The sequence below is a fragment of the Perna viridis genome, chromosome 1, assembly GCF_037379345.1.
Source record: "Perna viridis isolate PV_CMFRI_1.1 ecotype Kerala chromosome 1, ASM3737934v1, whole genome shotgun sequence".
NCBI lineage: Eukaryota > Metazoa > Mollusca > Bivalvia > Mytilida > Mytilidae > Perna > Perna viridis.
The window spans coordinates 10,880,854-10,898,507 of NC_142445.1; the positions used below are offsets into that span (position 1 = coordinate 10,880,854).

A 17,654-nucleotide genomic window follows, 5' to 3' on the forward strand; every position below is an offset into this window, starting at 1 on the left:
GTAACTGTGGAATGATAACTCTTGCTTTTACCGTAAATGTTCAAGTAATTTGAACTCTAACATATCCTCATATACTTTAATCATACTTAAAGCTGATATTAATAGCTTTATTTGCATTTTATAAAAGTTTTTATAAAAAATGGTTATTTTTGAGTCAAAGTCGGACAAAGAATCACTGCCAGAAAACACCAGAGGGATCATATTAAAATTTCCAAGTAGGAATATGGTTATTGTTTTAGGACTCTAAGGGGAGATAATTAAACTTGAGGGATTTACATGTTGAAATTTCGTCAGCACTACTTCTCCAAAACCACTTAAGGGATTTGGATGAATTTTATAGGAAGCATGGGCATCATGTGTATGAGCATGAAGAAATATTTTTACTTTTGGAGGACTTCAAATGGAGCTAATTGGGCTTATACATTTAACTCCATCATTTAGAGCAGGGGGTATTCTCTTTGTGAGCTTGTTCACAGTATTTGTAGTTCACTTTACTCCTACTAGTCTTCTTTTTTTGTGAACTAATGCCTTAGCTATAATATCTATGAATCCACAACATGTTTTTTTGTTGCACTTGCACCCTTAAATTTTTTATGCAGAAATTAGGAGACAAAGCAGATTTGAAAACATTGCCGACATTTGAGAAAATAGAAGCTCATTTAAAAGGAAGGAATGAGAAGATTTTAAATCAGTGTTTTGGGTAAGTCTTGAAATATACAAATCATACCTGCCAACCTACATCATTTAAGCGTGTATCACATAATTTTGACCTCTTTATGGACAGTCCATCATTTGTTAATGATTTTAATTTCTGCTGCACAATTAATTTCAGAAAAACACTGTCAATTTAACTGTCCAAATCTTGTAGAACTATGTCTGTTAACAAATATAAAATTTTCTGTATATTCAAGTCAGTTCACTGTTATTTTCTATGTATTGCAACACAGAGGGTTAGAAAAATGTATTTTCAAATATTAAGAAAGACAATGTTGAACTTCAGCAGGGGAGATAACTGTGAAATGTTTAGGATGTAACAAAAAAGGTTTAATGCAGCTGATGGCTGACTGTTTTGCACCTGCAGTTATACAGTCAATGAATTTTGACAGCTCAAATAGAATAGTTAAAGTAAAATCGAAAAATGCGCTAGTGAAATAACATACAATGTAACAACATCTGAATTTGTAACAAGGAAATTCAAGAGGTTTTGCATGAGAAGAATTCAGTTAAAATTTACTGACAATATACAAGCTTTGTGTTATCCAATTTATATTTTCCATCATTTTTAGTGTTTTTATTTTTTCTTTGTGTGAACAGTCTGTTGTCAAAATGTGAAAACTGTGAAAGAGACATAAGAAGTCAACCTTTCAAATTACCATGTCAGCATGTTTTCTGTATGCAATGCTACAAGGAATTTATTGTGGAAAATCATCAGTGTAGTTCTTGTCAATCAACTTTACCAGAGAACTTCAATCCTGAGGATTTACAGAAAAGGTAACTGGTATCTGCTTGACAGTTGTTATACTCTGCTCTGTTGGGTGTTGACAGTATATTTTTACCTATGTCCTTGATTCCTTCAGTCATTTTTTTTTTAGTAACAGTTTGCCACTACTTGTCAGAGCCATTTGATATTTTGGCACTAGCTGTATATAGGTATGTCATATCGAGGGATTTGATTTTAGGCTTTGGTGACAACGCCTTCCTGTTTGACGCACAGTTTACATTTTTACCATACACTAAAGTTGAGGATTGGGGGTATCCTTAGTGGGCATTGGCTCAGATTTCTTGTTCATGAAAACAATTGAACCTCTTATCAAGTTTTTGTGTTGGTAGTTAAACAGTCTTACAGATATATAGTGAACTTAAGCAGGTGTGTTTATATTTGAAAAAAATTATATCATTAGCTACGTGGGGAGATAAATGATTAGTACATTTAAGGTTTTGTTTCATTTGATTTTTGTTTGTTTGTTTTTTTTGATGAATTTGGTAAGTTAACCAAACTTATCACTTGCAAATTAAAGATGCAGATCCAAGGTTAATAAGCAAGATAAAAACTACTTTGTATTTGTGAATTTTATACCCCACAGTATCCAGAATTTAAAAAAAAAATGTTCTCTTTCCTGAAATAATTGACATGAAGATGGGTAATCCAAAAAAGTATATTAAATTATTTTATCTCATTATGTTTATAGGGAACATGTCACTAAATATCAAGAGTTTAGAAGAAGATGTAACAGATTTTTCATGGATGTAATCTCACAGTTGTGCTTTGCTGATGGAACTTCTCCATCACCTCAAGTTATACAGAAACTACAATCTTATGTAGTTGGCCTTGACAAATCTGAACGTGGAGAAAGATTCATATCTAGGCAACTGACTGTATTCCAGGATTCCATTGATCCTAATCCAGTTGTAAGATCTGTCCTTCTTCAGCTGCTCATGCAAACAAGGTTGGTTTCAATAGACTTGTCCTAAGCTAACTAGTTTTGATAGGGATGGATTTTTTCCCAAGCATTTTATACTACCACTTAACAGGTAAGTGGTATAATGGAATCACCTATTCTGTCAATCTGTCAGAATTTCCTCAGTTATCTTGGCTCCCAATGAATGGATTGATATAAAAAAAAATTGTGTGTGCCTTTATTTAAAAGGGGAATATTTTGTAAACAAAGTTTAGCTGCCTTTTTCGTGGAACTATATGGTTTGATAGAGAATCAACCACCTGTTTCCTGGAACTTTGCCATTTTTCACTATATGGTTTGATAGAGAAAAATTTTATCACCAAAATCTTGGCAGCCACAGGATGGATTGATTTCAAGTTTGGTGTGTGGCTTTATATAGATTAAGCATACTTTATAAGTGATTTTGGTTGCTTTCTTTTATCAACTTCCTGTACATGACATTACATACAACACATGCCAACAATATGATGACATTAATAAAAAAAACAACTTATATCATGTACCATAATATATTGACCATGTTTGGTATCACCTATTTATTATCAAGTAAAAAATTGTGTTTTGTCATTTGTGTATTTTTCCTGTATGAATTTACAGTGGGACTGATGTGATGGAACACCTGAGTACATACTTTGAACATGGCATGCAGTTGGTCAGAGGTGACAACTCAGACTCAAGGCAAATGATAGAATTGTGTCTTCTCATCTTACAATGTAAAGAGGTAAGTTAATCATTTCCATTTATTTAATTAATGGTTTGTAATTCCATCTCATTTCATTATAAGTATACTGAAATCCCCACAATTAGTTTTATGAGATATATAGGATCACCATATCTATTTGTCTACATTTCTTGAAAATGTAATTCCTCCTCAACTGCTCAACAGATTGTTTTAAGCTAATTTTGTTTGGCCTTTCAGCCTATACAAAAATAATTTACATCTTTAATGTTTAATTCTTCTGAGGGTAGAAGTGCAGTTATGTTTAGTTAATTAGATTTTGATCAAAATTTGAGGTTTCACATAGCAAAACATGGACTTTGGAATATGGGAAAGTGAGGGACCCTACTTTTATCCATATCTCCAACTCCACCACTGAATGGAATTATTGAAACTTTCACAGAATCTTTATTGCATATTCCAACTGTGCAGATCCTATTTTAGGTTTTGATTAAAATCAATTTGGAGGTCAGAAGATACATATTATCATTTCACAGTTTTCTAGTATTTTTTTCTATTTTTAAAGGATTCTCTTAACCAGCAGTATCAACAATATGATGACATATCAGTTATTTCCAGAATGTTGAGAGAAGCGTGTCCAAATATATGTATGCTTAATGTAGGAATTCTTGAAAGGATAGAGAATATTGCTAAGACTAAGTTTGCTCTTACTAAAGTTGCCAATTATATTCACAAATTTTGTGGAAATAATGGTGGAGTATTAAAAGCAAGTGAAGTTCAACTGTTTGAAACTGCTGGACAAGTTTGTGATGACTGTCGATCTCCTTGGCCAAGGTATATATCTGAATTTAAATAGATGGAGTTTTTTTTATATACAAAATGGTTTTGAGTATTATAAAAATATATATAAATATCTTATGCTTACAATAAATCAAGGTTTCAATTGACCAGTCATAATATATATATACATATATATCTTTTCTTGAGGAGAACATTTCCTGTTCTTAATGACTGTCTATCAAAATTTTTTGAATCATAATAAAGACTTTTATTGGTATGAAGAATATGTATTTGGACACATGTTTCCCTGATTTTGCATCCAGGAAAACTGAGCTTTCCTCCCTCACAAGCCTGACAATCTTGGGAGAACATTTTATTAGTCAAATGGTTGTAAATCTCACTGTTAAAAGGCTTTACAGAGATTTTGTTAATTGCTGACTTGGCTTTTTATGAGCAACTCGACAGGTGTTTATAGAAAAGCTGAGGATGGTTACCCTACTGGTGCACCTAGTCCATGCTGTTAGTTTATAGGTTTTTTTTTTAGTTGCTCATTTATTTTTGTTTCTTTGTACTTATTATTTTGGTTATTTTATGTTCTTTGTTGTGTTTGTCTGTTTTCCTTGTCTGGTCTTTGTCTCTGGATTGTGTTCTTTTTGATAAAATCTTGGTTCCCTTGATTACTCTTGTAAACACATGTTTATTCACCAGCATTAAATCAAATTGACCTTTAGTATAATTTTCATCTATTTAAACCTAATTATTATTTTTGTTGTTTTTTGTTTTGAATGACCTAATATTGATAAGTTACTGTATTATCCACAGTTGATGTTTTGAGAGCCCTTAGTAATGATTATTAGAGTTTGTGTGTTGTTCTATTTGAAGTTGTAACTTATAGGATAATGGGACATTGTTTTTGCTTTCCATAACCCTCAAGTTTATGATTTTACTTGTAGACAATACTTTGTCAAACAAGTCTGTAGAACTTATGGTTTGGAAACCTACCAAAGGTTGACAGAAAAATCAGATGCAATGGATTTCTTGAAATGGACGAAGTTACCTGATTTTGAAAATAAAGAGGTATTTACATCCTTCTTTGTCATACTGGCCAAATGTCTTTTTTTTTTTATAATTTTTTAACGTTTAGAGACACACACTTAGCAAATGCCCCCTCCCTAAAATATTTGCATCAAATTTTGATTCCCCACACATTCTAATGCCTAAAATTTTCTTGCCTTGCTTAGCTTGCCATTTTATTTTTTTTATGCCCCTTTTAACCTGAAATTCTGATTAGCCCTGCAGAGAGAGGAAGAAAAAATTATTGGTAGCAATTTATATTAATTTTATATTGCTAGTACTCTTCTTTTTAAACCACTTGAAACCGCTTACAGTCAAGGTTTTGGGGTGTATAGGAATAAAATTGTCTGTCTGTCAGTCTGTCCATCATTTATCCGTGTTCATTGAAGGAGCTACTTCTGGCATAAAACCATTTATCAAAATTTGATGAAATTTTGTATCAAGATAGGGCATCAAGTATTAGATGTGCATGATGGAAAGTAGTTGTTGCTAAATGCTTTGAATGGACATAATCCAATTGAAAGGTTTAATATACAACTTCAGATGACTTTGAGGAAGCTGTATATGATGGTTGGACATTGTTTGTAGATGTGTTTGAAGGAAGATAGGTAATGGATGCTTTGAAAACATACTATTTGGAAATTGGTATCACTCACAGTTCTATTTATGAGAGGTCATTAGACATGATCATCTTTAAATCCTTATTATTCTAAACAAGTTATTAGGTTTACATATTGCAAGTAACACAGATTTTGGTGTGTTAAATATATCCCAACTCTATAAAATACGGCTATTTGTCCTTCCATTCACACTTAGGTCCTCTCAGGCTTGTAAATTTTCTTCACTTTTTATATTTTGTTTACATGCTCATCTACTTGTGGTTACTATAAAAATTAGAATACTTTAAGTTGTTGATTTTTAATGAAGTTTTGCTTAGTATGACAAGGTATACTATCTATTATTTTATTTTATCTTAGGTACAGGAGTGCCATGACAGATACATTGTATGTGGACAGTTTTACAAGGATATAAGGGAAGCTGTGGTCAAGGCAGCTTTAAAAGAAGATGACACAGATATCAGGGAAATTCTACAGGTATCATAATTATAACTACCAGGGGTATTTACTGCAAATTCTTATTCAATAATCATTTTTTTTATACATGTACATTTAGTTCTTATCCCTGGAGTTTTAAAAGACATTCTGGAGATGTTTATTTAGAGATATTTTAAAAAATAAAATGATATGTTCAATTGTTGCATATTGATTAACACAACTGTCAACAATATGTTCAACTTTGTTTATTTTCTGGATAATGTTCATTTTAACAACAATGATGACTTTATCGGCTTAAGGATTAATTATAGTATTTGACTTTCATAGGATCAAGACAGAGACATGTGGAAATTTAGAGTCAAAGTGTTGTTAGCTCTCCACAGAGAAGTTACAATGAGCCAGATATTTAGTGAGGAGAAAAAATTCACTGATCAGGTACTGAGAAAAAATTGTATAAATTGTTCGGGTTAAGTGCTATGAAAAAACGAAACTTTTTATGATAGAATTTATTTACAGTATTCAAGATAGCTATGCATTGTGCCATTACTCATGAAAACTCCTAAATTATGTAAGCATGACTGCTTTGAACTTTCTGGTAAATGTGATTGTAAATGGTTTGATATTACCCCGGGCAAACAAAGTTGGGGTATGTAAGAATCACCCCGGGCAAACAAAGTTGGGGTATGTAAGAATCACCCCGGGCAAACAAAGTTGGGGTATGTAAGAATCACCGCGGGCAAACAAAGTTGGGGTATGTAAGAATCACCTTGTCTATCTATGTGTTTGTACACAACTCCCAAACCACTCAATTGATTTTCATGAATTAGGAAGGTTGTACATAAAATGTAGATGTGCCTGAAAAAGATATATGCTAATTAGATTGGAATTATAGGGAAATAATCCAACTTAAGGTTTTACATGCTGAAACCTCATAAGCACAAGTCCTCCTAAACCACTGAAGCGATTTTATTGGAAGGTTAGACATTACATGAATATGTGCATGGAGGAATTTGTTTTTTTGCCTAAGGACTCAAACTTGTATGTATGTATTGTAATCTCTATGTTGAGGAATTGATGATGATGAGCTCTAATACCTTAGAAAAGCATTAGTTTTTATTATTACAATTATATATGTTTTTTTTTCTCAGTCTACATGTATGTATGTTACATTAAATTATTATTTTGATATGTTTAAATTGCAGGGTTTCACATTTCTTTTGGAGTTTCTAATGAGACAGGATTTATTTAGAAATAAGGTAAAAGAAATATTAAATGTTTATTCCACCTATATTTTTGAAAAGATGCTTTGAAATTTAATTACTGAACTTTGTAGCTTTATCATGAAACCAGTGCTCTTAGAAAAAGAGTATTGTCTGCTTAAGCTGACTTAACTTTTGCAGATTTTTATGTTTTTGACTTATTTTCTATTTTTCTGGTATGGAAATGAATTTTTTAATAGTTTAATGATACAGGTTCAGAAAAAGTGTTTAACATGATTTCATGTAATTACTTCAAGGAGGAACTGATCAGTCAAGTTATGAAGAACAAAATCTGGCAAAACTGCCGTGTCAATGTTTATACAGGGATGAATTTGACACAACAGAACATTACGTGTCTCCTTACACATTATTGGGTACTAATGATGGAACTTCCTGGACAAAGAACACTACTTACTCCACTTGAAAACCTTGCATTACATCCAGAGTTAATGCTAGTATGTTTAGATAAGGCATTTTAAAATTAAATTTATTAATGAAAGTTAAGCTGATTTTTTAGTTGAGTTTATAAATGACAGACGGCAAAAAATAAAGCATTAAAAAAATGAAAAGTGGTATTTATGACTTTGTTGTAATCTCTTGGGTATGATACTAGTACCTCATGTCCATATTAATGTCAAAACCTTCCATAGTGTTTCCCAAAGGTTTATTTTTTTGCCAGAGAATGCATTAAATCCTAAAATAGTGTAATATTTTTAATTGACATCCAGACAAAACCTGATAATAATGTAATGCTCAAGATATTTTAATTGACAACCCAGACACATTCGCAAATGAAACCTTTAAATTGGTGATCTTTGTAATACATGTACATGAAAGTTTAAATTTATAAGTGATTTTTTTTCCATTTGCAGAATAGTTACTTCCCAACCATGCCTCATGATGAGATGGTTTATGTCAAAGATGCATTAACAAAGAAGGATGAGACTGTCATGTTTTATAGTAAGTATATTTAATAGAAAATTCACAAATTTGCTAAGTTCAGGATATCATATCTTCAATTGATGATAGATGATATGATTATAAATGTAGTTGAACATGCTTAAGTCATTCATTTAACATTCTGTACAACAGAAAAAAAATTAACTTATTCATATTAAATTTGTAATTTTCAGTCATGCAGTGGGGAGACTTTATCATATGTTAACCATTTTCTTAAATTCTCTTGACAAATAGGCAATTTCTAATGGATTTGAATTAACAAATGTGACAATTCCCTGATAAAGAGTTTTAAACTCAAAACTTGATGGTACAGTATTTGTTTAAAAGTCAATTACTGACTATCAAAACTATGCTATAGACTTTTCTGTGTGGTGCAGTAGCTTTATTAGCTCATAAACATGTTTTGGAGTGGTCCTTTAGTAGGTTTGTCTATTCATCTATTATTCCTCCACTCCTCTAGCTTTGTGATAATTATCAATGAACCACTTAAGCAAAATTTTCAAAACTTTAACACAATTCTGTAAACCATAAAGTACATGTGTGTTTATTGTATTTATCATTCTATTGTTGGCTTCTCAAAAAGTCAAAAGTGTTCAAATGGTTTGGAGTGATGGCTTTATAATGTAAAATAGTATTTTTCTTATACTATAATTTTTTTTTATCAGCATGTCCTGATGGCCATTTGTATGTTATTGGTGATGTAAGTATTATTATAGATGGTATCCTTACAAGGAAAACAATCAGAGTATTTAACATACAATTTTGACCAACTTGTTATTTCATTTTTTTATTTTTTATTATAATAATTTTTTTTTTTTTTTTTTTTTTTTTTTTTTTTTTTTTTGGGGGGGGGGGGGGGGGGGTGGTTGTATGGACTCCTTGAGGCATTTGAGGCATTTCTTTCCACCACCATACCTGGATGCAAGCTAAATGCCCACCAAACACTAGCCTGCATTTAATGGCACAATGAATGAAAACTCTTAGGGTGTTTTTAAAGGCATGGTAAACAAAACTCTCTGAGTGTGTGTTTGAATGCAAGATAATGAATGCTATGAGTGGCGTTTAAACACACAATAGACAAACAATGACAAATATTAAAAGTAACAATTAATCAAGAAAGATAAAAAAAAATTACCAAATTAATAATAGTTAAAATATGAAAATAACAGATGAAAGAAAGCAAATAGTAAATTTACAGAAAAAAGACATTGCCTCCATTGTGCATTTCAACAATTAAACACTTGTATTGTGCGTTGAAACGAACACTGGTATCATGGGTTTAAATGAATACTTCTGTTTTTGCATTTTCGTGAATGCTTCTATTATTCATTTAATGTGCATTTAAACGAATGCAAAAGACTCAACAAACCCTGGATAAATGATGCACAAATGCTGAAATGGGATACAAACTTTTCAAGGAGTGTATTAAAGGAGACATGACACAATTATCTTTTCACTTATTTTTATAAATATCCCTAATGTGTTTATTTACAAGTTTGGTAATGTACACTCTACAGAGTTAAAGAAAGTTTAAAAGGATTTGTAAGTGTTTCCACAGTGATTATTTACAATGCACAAAAGAAATCAGATGTTTTATCCTAATCCATATATTGAAGTGCTACATCATGAGTTCTCAATCTTATCTAGATAGTCCTTTTTTGGGTGTAACATAATGGAATTAATGATTTGGATGAGGTTAATATCATGATTTATCAACCAGAGAGATGTAATGATTTCCAAGGCTATCCACCAGAGGATTGGGGGAAAATCAGTATTTGTATTTGAAGATTTGCCTTGTTAAGTAATGGGGGAAATGTTTTGTTTTTTTTTTGCGCAGTCGGTATTGAGTTTGCTTTGACATCACATGACATTCATGATGCTTAACAAATGGCAACCTAACCGATATAACTTACATTCTCGCATTTCATTGGACAAATGTGGTTGCAACCGTGAAATTTAAGGCTCTGTTGGGGGCATTGGTGTCAAAAACATTTTCAATCAGCTTTATATATTGATAATTGGAAATGGATTATTTGCTTAGCCATTAATATTATTGAAATACAAAACATAGGACAGTGATCACAGTTCACCAAATAAAATCTTAACCAGATTTGGGTATTAACAAAGCGAGGATATGCATTGGCTATCGTTTTTTAAAGATAGTACTTGTTTTTCAATGAATGAGTAAAAAAAAAAAATTTTTTTTTTCCCCCAATTTTTTTTTTTTCAAAAAAGATCCCAGCCCAGCCAAAGGCCATGTGAGCTATTGCCATCACTTGGCGTCCGTCATCATCCTCTGACACCACTCAACCAATTTGAATCCAACTTGGTATGAATGTTCCGTGGGGTATCCTGCATAGAACTGATGTGGGGATTTTTGATCTGTCGAAAATATGGCCACCGTTACTAAAAATAGGTAGCTTTTCGCATATATTTCCAAAACCGTTAGGTTTAGCCAAATTCTTTTAATAGCCAAAATGATCCATATTATTAGGACTACAAAAGTCTTCATGGATAAAAGTTGTCAGACAACTCCTTGTAAGAGTTATTGCCCTTGAAAGGCAAAATTCAACCAGGTGAGCGATTCAGGCTCCTGGGAGCCTCTTGTTAATTTACAGTGCAATTATGAAGATTTGTTTTTTATAAGATTCTTCATGAAAATCTCTGTCTGCATTTTTCATTCAGATTTCAGATATTTTTTACAGTTTTCAAGTTATTAGGGATGGAAAGGGGACCAAGTTCCAAAAATTGAACTTTTTAATTTTTGGTGCAATTTTGAAATTTTTTTCATTGGATTCCGTATGAAAATTCAATACAGGAGGCTTTAAGAAGTATGCCTGACAAACTAAGTCTGTTATTTACTAATTTTTGAGATAATGAGTTGAAAAGTGATCCATTAATGCTCCATGAAGCAAACCTTTATATTTAAATTGAGTTCCAAAATATTGTGCAGCTTTGTGTCCAAATGAGTTGTGGTGTCCATGAACTATATGTTTAGTGTGTCAAAAACTATATTGTGTCCACACTTGTTTCATTCTGATTTCTGTCATATCATGCTGGCCTGGGACTCTTTTTGTTTTCTTCAAATAACATTTAAAAGTCTGTACAGGGGAACAAGTGGCCTGTCTGGTACGTTTGATGTGTATCTAAGTTAAGATACCTTTCATTTCATCATCATTTGTTTAAGGTAGCAAACATTTTTTTTACCTCTTGCTGCTGCTTGGACCATCTAGACCAGTCATTATTAAAGCTTGGACCAGCTAGACCAGTCTTTATTAAAGCTTGGACCATCTAGACCAGTCTTTATCAAAGCTTGGACCAGCTAGACCAGTCTTTATCAAAGCTTGGACCAGCTAGACCAGTCTTTATTAAAGCTTGGACCAGCTAGACCAGTCTTTATCAAAGCTTGGACCAGCTAGACCAGTCTTTATCAAAGCTTGGACCAGCAAGACCAGTCTTTATCAAAGCTTGGACCAGCTAGACCAGTCTTTATTAATGAATTATTGCAAACATTAAGTATTACTCCAAAGCTTTATAACATTTGGACCAATTCTAAGTAATGATTAAAAAATAAGCTACTGTGGAAGTACTACTGTTCGTTGGGTACCAATTTTCATGGCTTTCATGGGTAGACTAAACCACAAAATTTGGTTCCCAACGAAAAGTAGGTTTACGTGGATGGGTATACTGAAATCCTCAAACCACAAACTTGTGTTTTTTCCCTAATCCACAAAAATTGGTATCCAGGAATTAAAGTACTTTCACAGTACAGAATTTTACCTTGTAATGTATTTGGGTATCCACTGAAGCTTTCATTAGTGGTGGATACCTTGCATGCCATTTTGTGCAGTGATCATCACAATTTCATCTAATTGAGTATCAGTTATCCCTAATGGCCTAAGCATTTGGAAGGTTGTATTGCAATTGACCAGTTCATAATGGTAAAATATTCTCTTTCATCCACCTTTTTGGACATACCCCTTGCCAAATGCAAAGAAATTAATGATGTCACCATTTGTGATTTATGATTTAGAACAAAAATGTCTTCTGTTTCAGTGTGGCCGACCATATCTTGTAGGGAAATGCAACATTTGTGGGAAAGATATAGGTGGTACATCACACAAAGCCACTCAAGGAAATTTTAAAGTAGAAAGGTAATTATATGCAACAGTTTATGATTCTTATGAAAATAAATATTAATTACTGTAAGTATATAACAAATATTGGATTGGTGTTTTTTTTAAAATAGGCAATTGGAAACTCATCCAAAAATATAAAAAGTAAAAGACAGTATTACTTTTTCTCAGGAAATTTGTGAAAATTGTTTCAGATTTCATAGATTTTTCTTGTATTGAGAAAACAGTTATCAGTTCTGTGAAAGGTTTTCTTCAAACAGTTAATTATTAGATGACTAGATTTTATCTGCATTTTCCTCAATTTTAGTTAAAATTTCTTTTTTAAAAGAATGAAAATTTGCATCAACATTGGTTTATATTATTGCTATTAGTATTGCTCCTGGAGGTGTTGTAAACATTGTACTTATCAATTAAAAGCTGTATAAGAATTTTTAAAGGGAGATAATTCAAGTTTTATAACTGGAAAGCATCCTTAATGTACTACATACTTTACAATAATAATAAGATAATAAATTGGAAAGAGTGGATAACCAAAATATAATCAGGAGTGCCAAAAAGCACCCAGATTTATTGAGAAAATTCCATGCACAAAATAAATCCTCAAGTGTTTTTGGTTAATTAATTATATTTTGGTTATAATTACCAAAACCAATTGATTATCATATTTATATTATAGATTTCTCCATAATTTATTGCTATTTTCAATATAAATTGAAAAATTTTCTTATCACCTAACAGGTGTTACATTTTTGCAGAAGAATGTCCATGAGTGAAATCACTTAATTTATTTCATATGTGAATTATTGAAATCATTGAACAGGAAACATTTCTTTAAATCACTGCTATCTGTACATTACAAAATCATTTGCATTTATAGCAATGACACAACTGCAACAGGTCACTGTCTAGGAAGAGCTTCCAACTTAAGCCAGCAGAGTGGATATGGACATGACAGAAGCTTAGACAGGGCATCAATTACTATACTGCGACTATTGACTCACATGTCTATGGTGGTAGCTGCTAACATCAAACCAGAGGTAATTAATTAGTCTTTTTTCATATTCACAAATTTGACTTTGTTTTTTTTTCTAAGATTTTAAGCAAAGAGAAGTAACTTCCTACATTTTTGTAATCTGACAGTCTGGTTTACTGTTAAATTGGAGCAGTGGACAGCAGTATACTTCAAATTCAAATATTTAGTTTATTAGAGCTGCAGTAAGTACTTTGATACTTTTAAATGACTTATTTCAAACCATTTAGCTACTTACTAAAGTGAAAATAGTTTTCAAGAAAAAATGTTTACTGTTTTCCCTCTCTCAAATGAGACCACAAACCAGCTTGTCAGGGTGTTGGTGGGTTATGTCCCTTTGAAAAACTTCCTAAAATGGCTTGCATTCTGTAAATGTGAAAAAGGACTTTTGGACTACAAGTAAATAACTGACTTCTTATGTTTTATTCATGTAATGATTAAGTAAATTTACTCGTCTGCAGTTATTATGTGCCTCTCTGCCATGTGATGCAAGGACTTAGTAATGGTCTTCATCTGTCACACTTATCTTGTGGAACCAAGTCCTTTTTTAAACCCCTGGATGAATTTAATTCAAATTTTGTAGGATTGTAAGGCATAGCACCTACTTTATCATACTGTACCACAATCTTGATTCTACAAACTGAACGTGAAATGAGACTTGAATCATTTTCTGCTATGAAAAGTGAAGTGAGACTTAGTGATGAACATTTTGTAGTTCTACTGGGTTTTCAAATTTTTGGTGTGGCATGGGACAGGTGGCTATGTTGTAGCATATTTGTCTTGTTTATAGGAAAGAGTAATCAAGGGAACCAAGGTTATAGTGGTAATCAAAAGAATGTAATCCAGGGACAAAGACCCAACATGGAAAACAGACATACACAACAAAGAACATACAGTAACTAAAATCATACATACAAAGTAACAAAAGCAAATGAGCAACTCGGACTCCACTAAAAACTGGGAGCATGGACCAGGTACACAGGTAGGGTAAGCGTCCTCTGCTTTTCTAGAAACACCCACCAAGTTGCTCATAAAAAGTCAAGTCCGGGTTAGACAAATGAGGAAAGGAAAACTATGACCCGCTGAATAAATCAGCTTTCATGGTGCAGATGGATACACCATAATGATCCACGAGTTCATGATGACGACCATAAAACTTCTGTAGTGATGACTTCAATCTTGTAGCAACACAACCCTGCCCAAAGAATGTTTTCAATGAATATGAGAAAATTTAAAGGTATTTTGAAATTTTTTTCTAAAATATATGATTTGTAAGAAATTTCAAACAATTGTTCTATAATGAAGATGTTTCAATTTTTAGATCATTATTAGTGCAATTAAATTGACTGAAGACATGACAGTAACAGATGTTCCAGATTTCTTATTGGATCACATCTTTCTTGGCATTGAATCTCTACAAAAAATCCTTGGCAAGAGTAAAGATGATGTGTTTGTGTTGATACATTTTATTCTTGCAAGAATAATGGAAAAACACTCTATGAACATAATAGGTATTAACATGAATTTCTTTCACAGAAAGGAGTTTATACTATATTCCAGTCCTGTTACTTAGTAAACATTTTAGCTACCCACTGTAAAGACTTCAAAGCATTTTTGTGTTAAATAGATAACTTAATGCAGACAAAAAAATCTCTCCGAGTTGTTATTACATTTACATGTCAAATTGAAGTCACAAAATATCATTTCTATGCAACTTTTAATAATTTCTTACAACAATCTTAACAATAAAAAGTCAGTCCAGAGAGCTCCTTTTGCTTGTCTATGAGCTCCTAGTTGTAGGGATCAGTTCATGTAATGTCATTATTCAATATGGTAGATATATATATTTGTGTAGTTTTTTTTTTTTTATTTTCAGGAGAAACAGTTCCAGTTGAGATGTGTGAACTTTCTAACAAAAATGCTAGACTGCAATGGGAACAACAATTTGCTAAGAGATACATCCATCCAGTACTTAAGGTATAACACATCCATCCAGTACTTAAGGTATAACACATCCATCCAGTACTTAAGGTAGAGATAGAGACACATCCTTCCAGTACTTAAGGTATAACACATCCATCCAGTACTTAAGATATAACACATCCATCCAGTACTTAAGATATAACACATCCATCCAGTACTTAAGGTATAACACATCCTTCCATTACTTAAGGTATAACACATCCATCCAGTACTTACGGTACAACACACATCCAGTAATTAGCGTAAAATACATCCATCCAGTACTTAAGATATAACACATCCATCCAGTACTTAAGATATAACACATCCATCCAGTACTTAATGCATAACACATCCTTCCATTACTTAAGGTATAACACATCCATTCAGTACTTACGGTACAACACACATCCAGTAATTAGCGTAAAATACATCCATCCAGTACTTAAGGTATAACACATCCATTCAGTACTTAAGGTAGAGATATATCCATCCAGTACTTAAGGTAGAGATACATCCAATTTCCTCCACTATGAAACTTTGCTGATTAAATTATCACAAACTTGATGAGGATCAAAGGGCTATGAACTATAGGAATTGAGTGTAATTGATTGTCAGAGTGCTTCCCATTATCTGATTTGTTCCTACCTTTACATATTCTAATGATGGTTTGGCTTGGACATCATTTTATAGAAACTCTGTTGTAATGATAAAAAATTAAAAAATTAAATTGTACTTTTTTAAACAGGAACATACTGTACAATGAAAGGATCCTTATATGCACTGGAAAGTAGTTAGATATAGGAATTTTATTTAGCATTACATACATTTTGCCCACATTTTTAAGTATTGAATTGTTTAATATAAACATTGCCACAAAATATATGGATGATATTTTTTTCCAGAAACTTGACAAGCAGTTGAAAGTGTGTAATGAGGAGATTCTTAATGACAAGCGTCTAGGTAAGTAAGAATGTAATATGTTAGTTTAGTTCGAATGTGGTTTATAGCTTTGATGGGTTGCACAATGTATGTATGACATTTTGGATACATATCAACTTCCTGTTTACAAAAAATCTTTGCTTGAATTTTCAGATTAAGTAATTTACTCCTCATATTGTAAAATTTGTTCATTCAATAACTATTTTGGTTTCATTTTTAGCTCACTTGGCCTATGCTATCATTTGGCGTCCGTCGTTGTTAACAATTTTTCAAAACTCTTCTCCTCTGACACCACTTGAGCAATTGGAACCAAACTTGGTATGAATGTTTCTTTGGGTATCCTGCATAGAACTGATGTGGGGATTTATGATCCGTTGAAAAACATGGCCGTCCTTACTAAAAATAGAACATAGGGGTCAGACAGTAGTTTTTCGCATATATCTCCAAAACCATTAGGTTTAGCCAAATTCTGACATGTGTGAAAGTGTTCAGCATGATGAGATCTATCTGTGGTCAAATTTCATTTAAATTTGTTAAGCCATGTTGGAGTTATTGCCCTTTTTCAGCGATTTTTTGCTATTTTGAATGTTATTTCTGTCAAAAATCTTCTCCTCTGACACTACCAGACCAGTTGGAACCAAACTTGGTATGAATGTTCCTTGGGGTATCCTTCGTAGAACTGATGTTGGGATTTATGATCCGTTGAAAAACATGGCCGTCCTTACTAAAAATAGAACATAGGGGTCAGACAGTAGTTTTTTGCATATACAGTCGACTCCACTTAATCGCATATCGCTTTATTGCATATTTCGGTTATTAGCATAATTTTCTCCTGCATAAAACCATTTCCTATTATTCTATTAGGGAAAAAATCGCTTATTTGCATAGGCCTTGCAGGTGCATTTCGGTTTATTGCATAGAGAATTTTGCCTCATCGAGGTAAAGACAGGGTTTCCCAAATTCTATTTTAAGCCTTCGGGTCATAAATATGTCAATCATATTTATTGTTGTAAAAACTAGGTTATCATCAATCAGGAGGTGTTAATAATGGATTAAAAACATAATGGACATAAAAGACAATTTAAATGATTTCTAATTGCATTAAAATAAACAAGCACCTAGGTCAACAATGACTTCTGACGACATGCCAAACATCACCTTATGATGCGGCTTGGGGTTCGGCTTGGGATATTTTTTGTCCCTATTTAAATTCTTCCGACTACAAATGATTATCAATGTAAATTTAATTTCCTTTAATGAGCTGAACAGTTTTTAGTGAGCTTGGGTTACTAGGCATAAATATCAACTGAAAATTAAA

General features: G+C 32.3%; 1 protein-coding gene across 2 annotated transcripts in view; it reads left to right on the forward strand.

Annotated features, from left to right (window-relative positions):
* LOC148627220 (E3 ubiquitin-protein ligase rnf213-alpha-like) overlaps positions 1–17,654 on the forward strand; it is a 140,985-nt gene that overhangs the window by 109,967 nt on the left and 13,364 nt on the right. For both annotated transcript variants that reach the window (XM_088569816.1, XM_088569825.1), the window contains 17 exons: positions 600–700; positions 1,315–1,491; positions 2,190–2,447; positions 3,057–3,180; positions 3,704–3,972; positions 4,872–4,995; positions 5,970–6,086; positions 6,375–6,482; positions 7,250–7,303; positions 7,564–7,761; positions 8,179–8,266; positions 8,932–8,966; positions 12,323–12,420; positions 13,280–13,439; positions 14,754–14,943; positions 15,309–15,409; positions 16,300–16,357. In XM_088569816.1, coding sequence (XP_088425942.1) covers positions 600–700; positions 1,315–1,491; positions 2,190–2,447; positions 3,057–3,180; positions 3,704–3,972; positions 4,872–4,995; positions 5,970–6,086; positions 6,375–6,482; positions 7,250–7,303; positions 7,564–7,761; positions 8,179–8,266; positions 8,932–8,966; positions 12,323–12,420; positions 13,280–13,439; positions 14,754–14,943; positions 15,309–15,409; positions 16,300–16,357 — 2,260 coding nt within the window. The remainder of the gene's footprint in view (positions 1–599; positions 701–1,314; positions 1,492–2,189; positions 2,448–3,056; positions 3,181–3,703; positions 3,973–4,871; positions 4,996–5,969; positions 6,087–6,374; positions 6,483–7,249; positions 7,304–7,563; positions 7,762–8,178; positions 8,267–8,931; positions 8,967–12,322; positions 12,421–13,279; positions 13,440–14,753; positions 14,944–15,308; positions 15,410–16,299; positions 16,358–17,654) is intronic.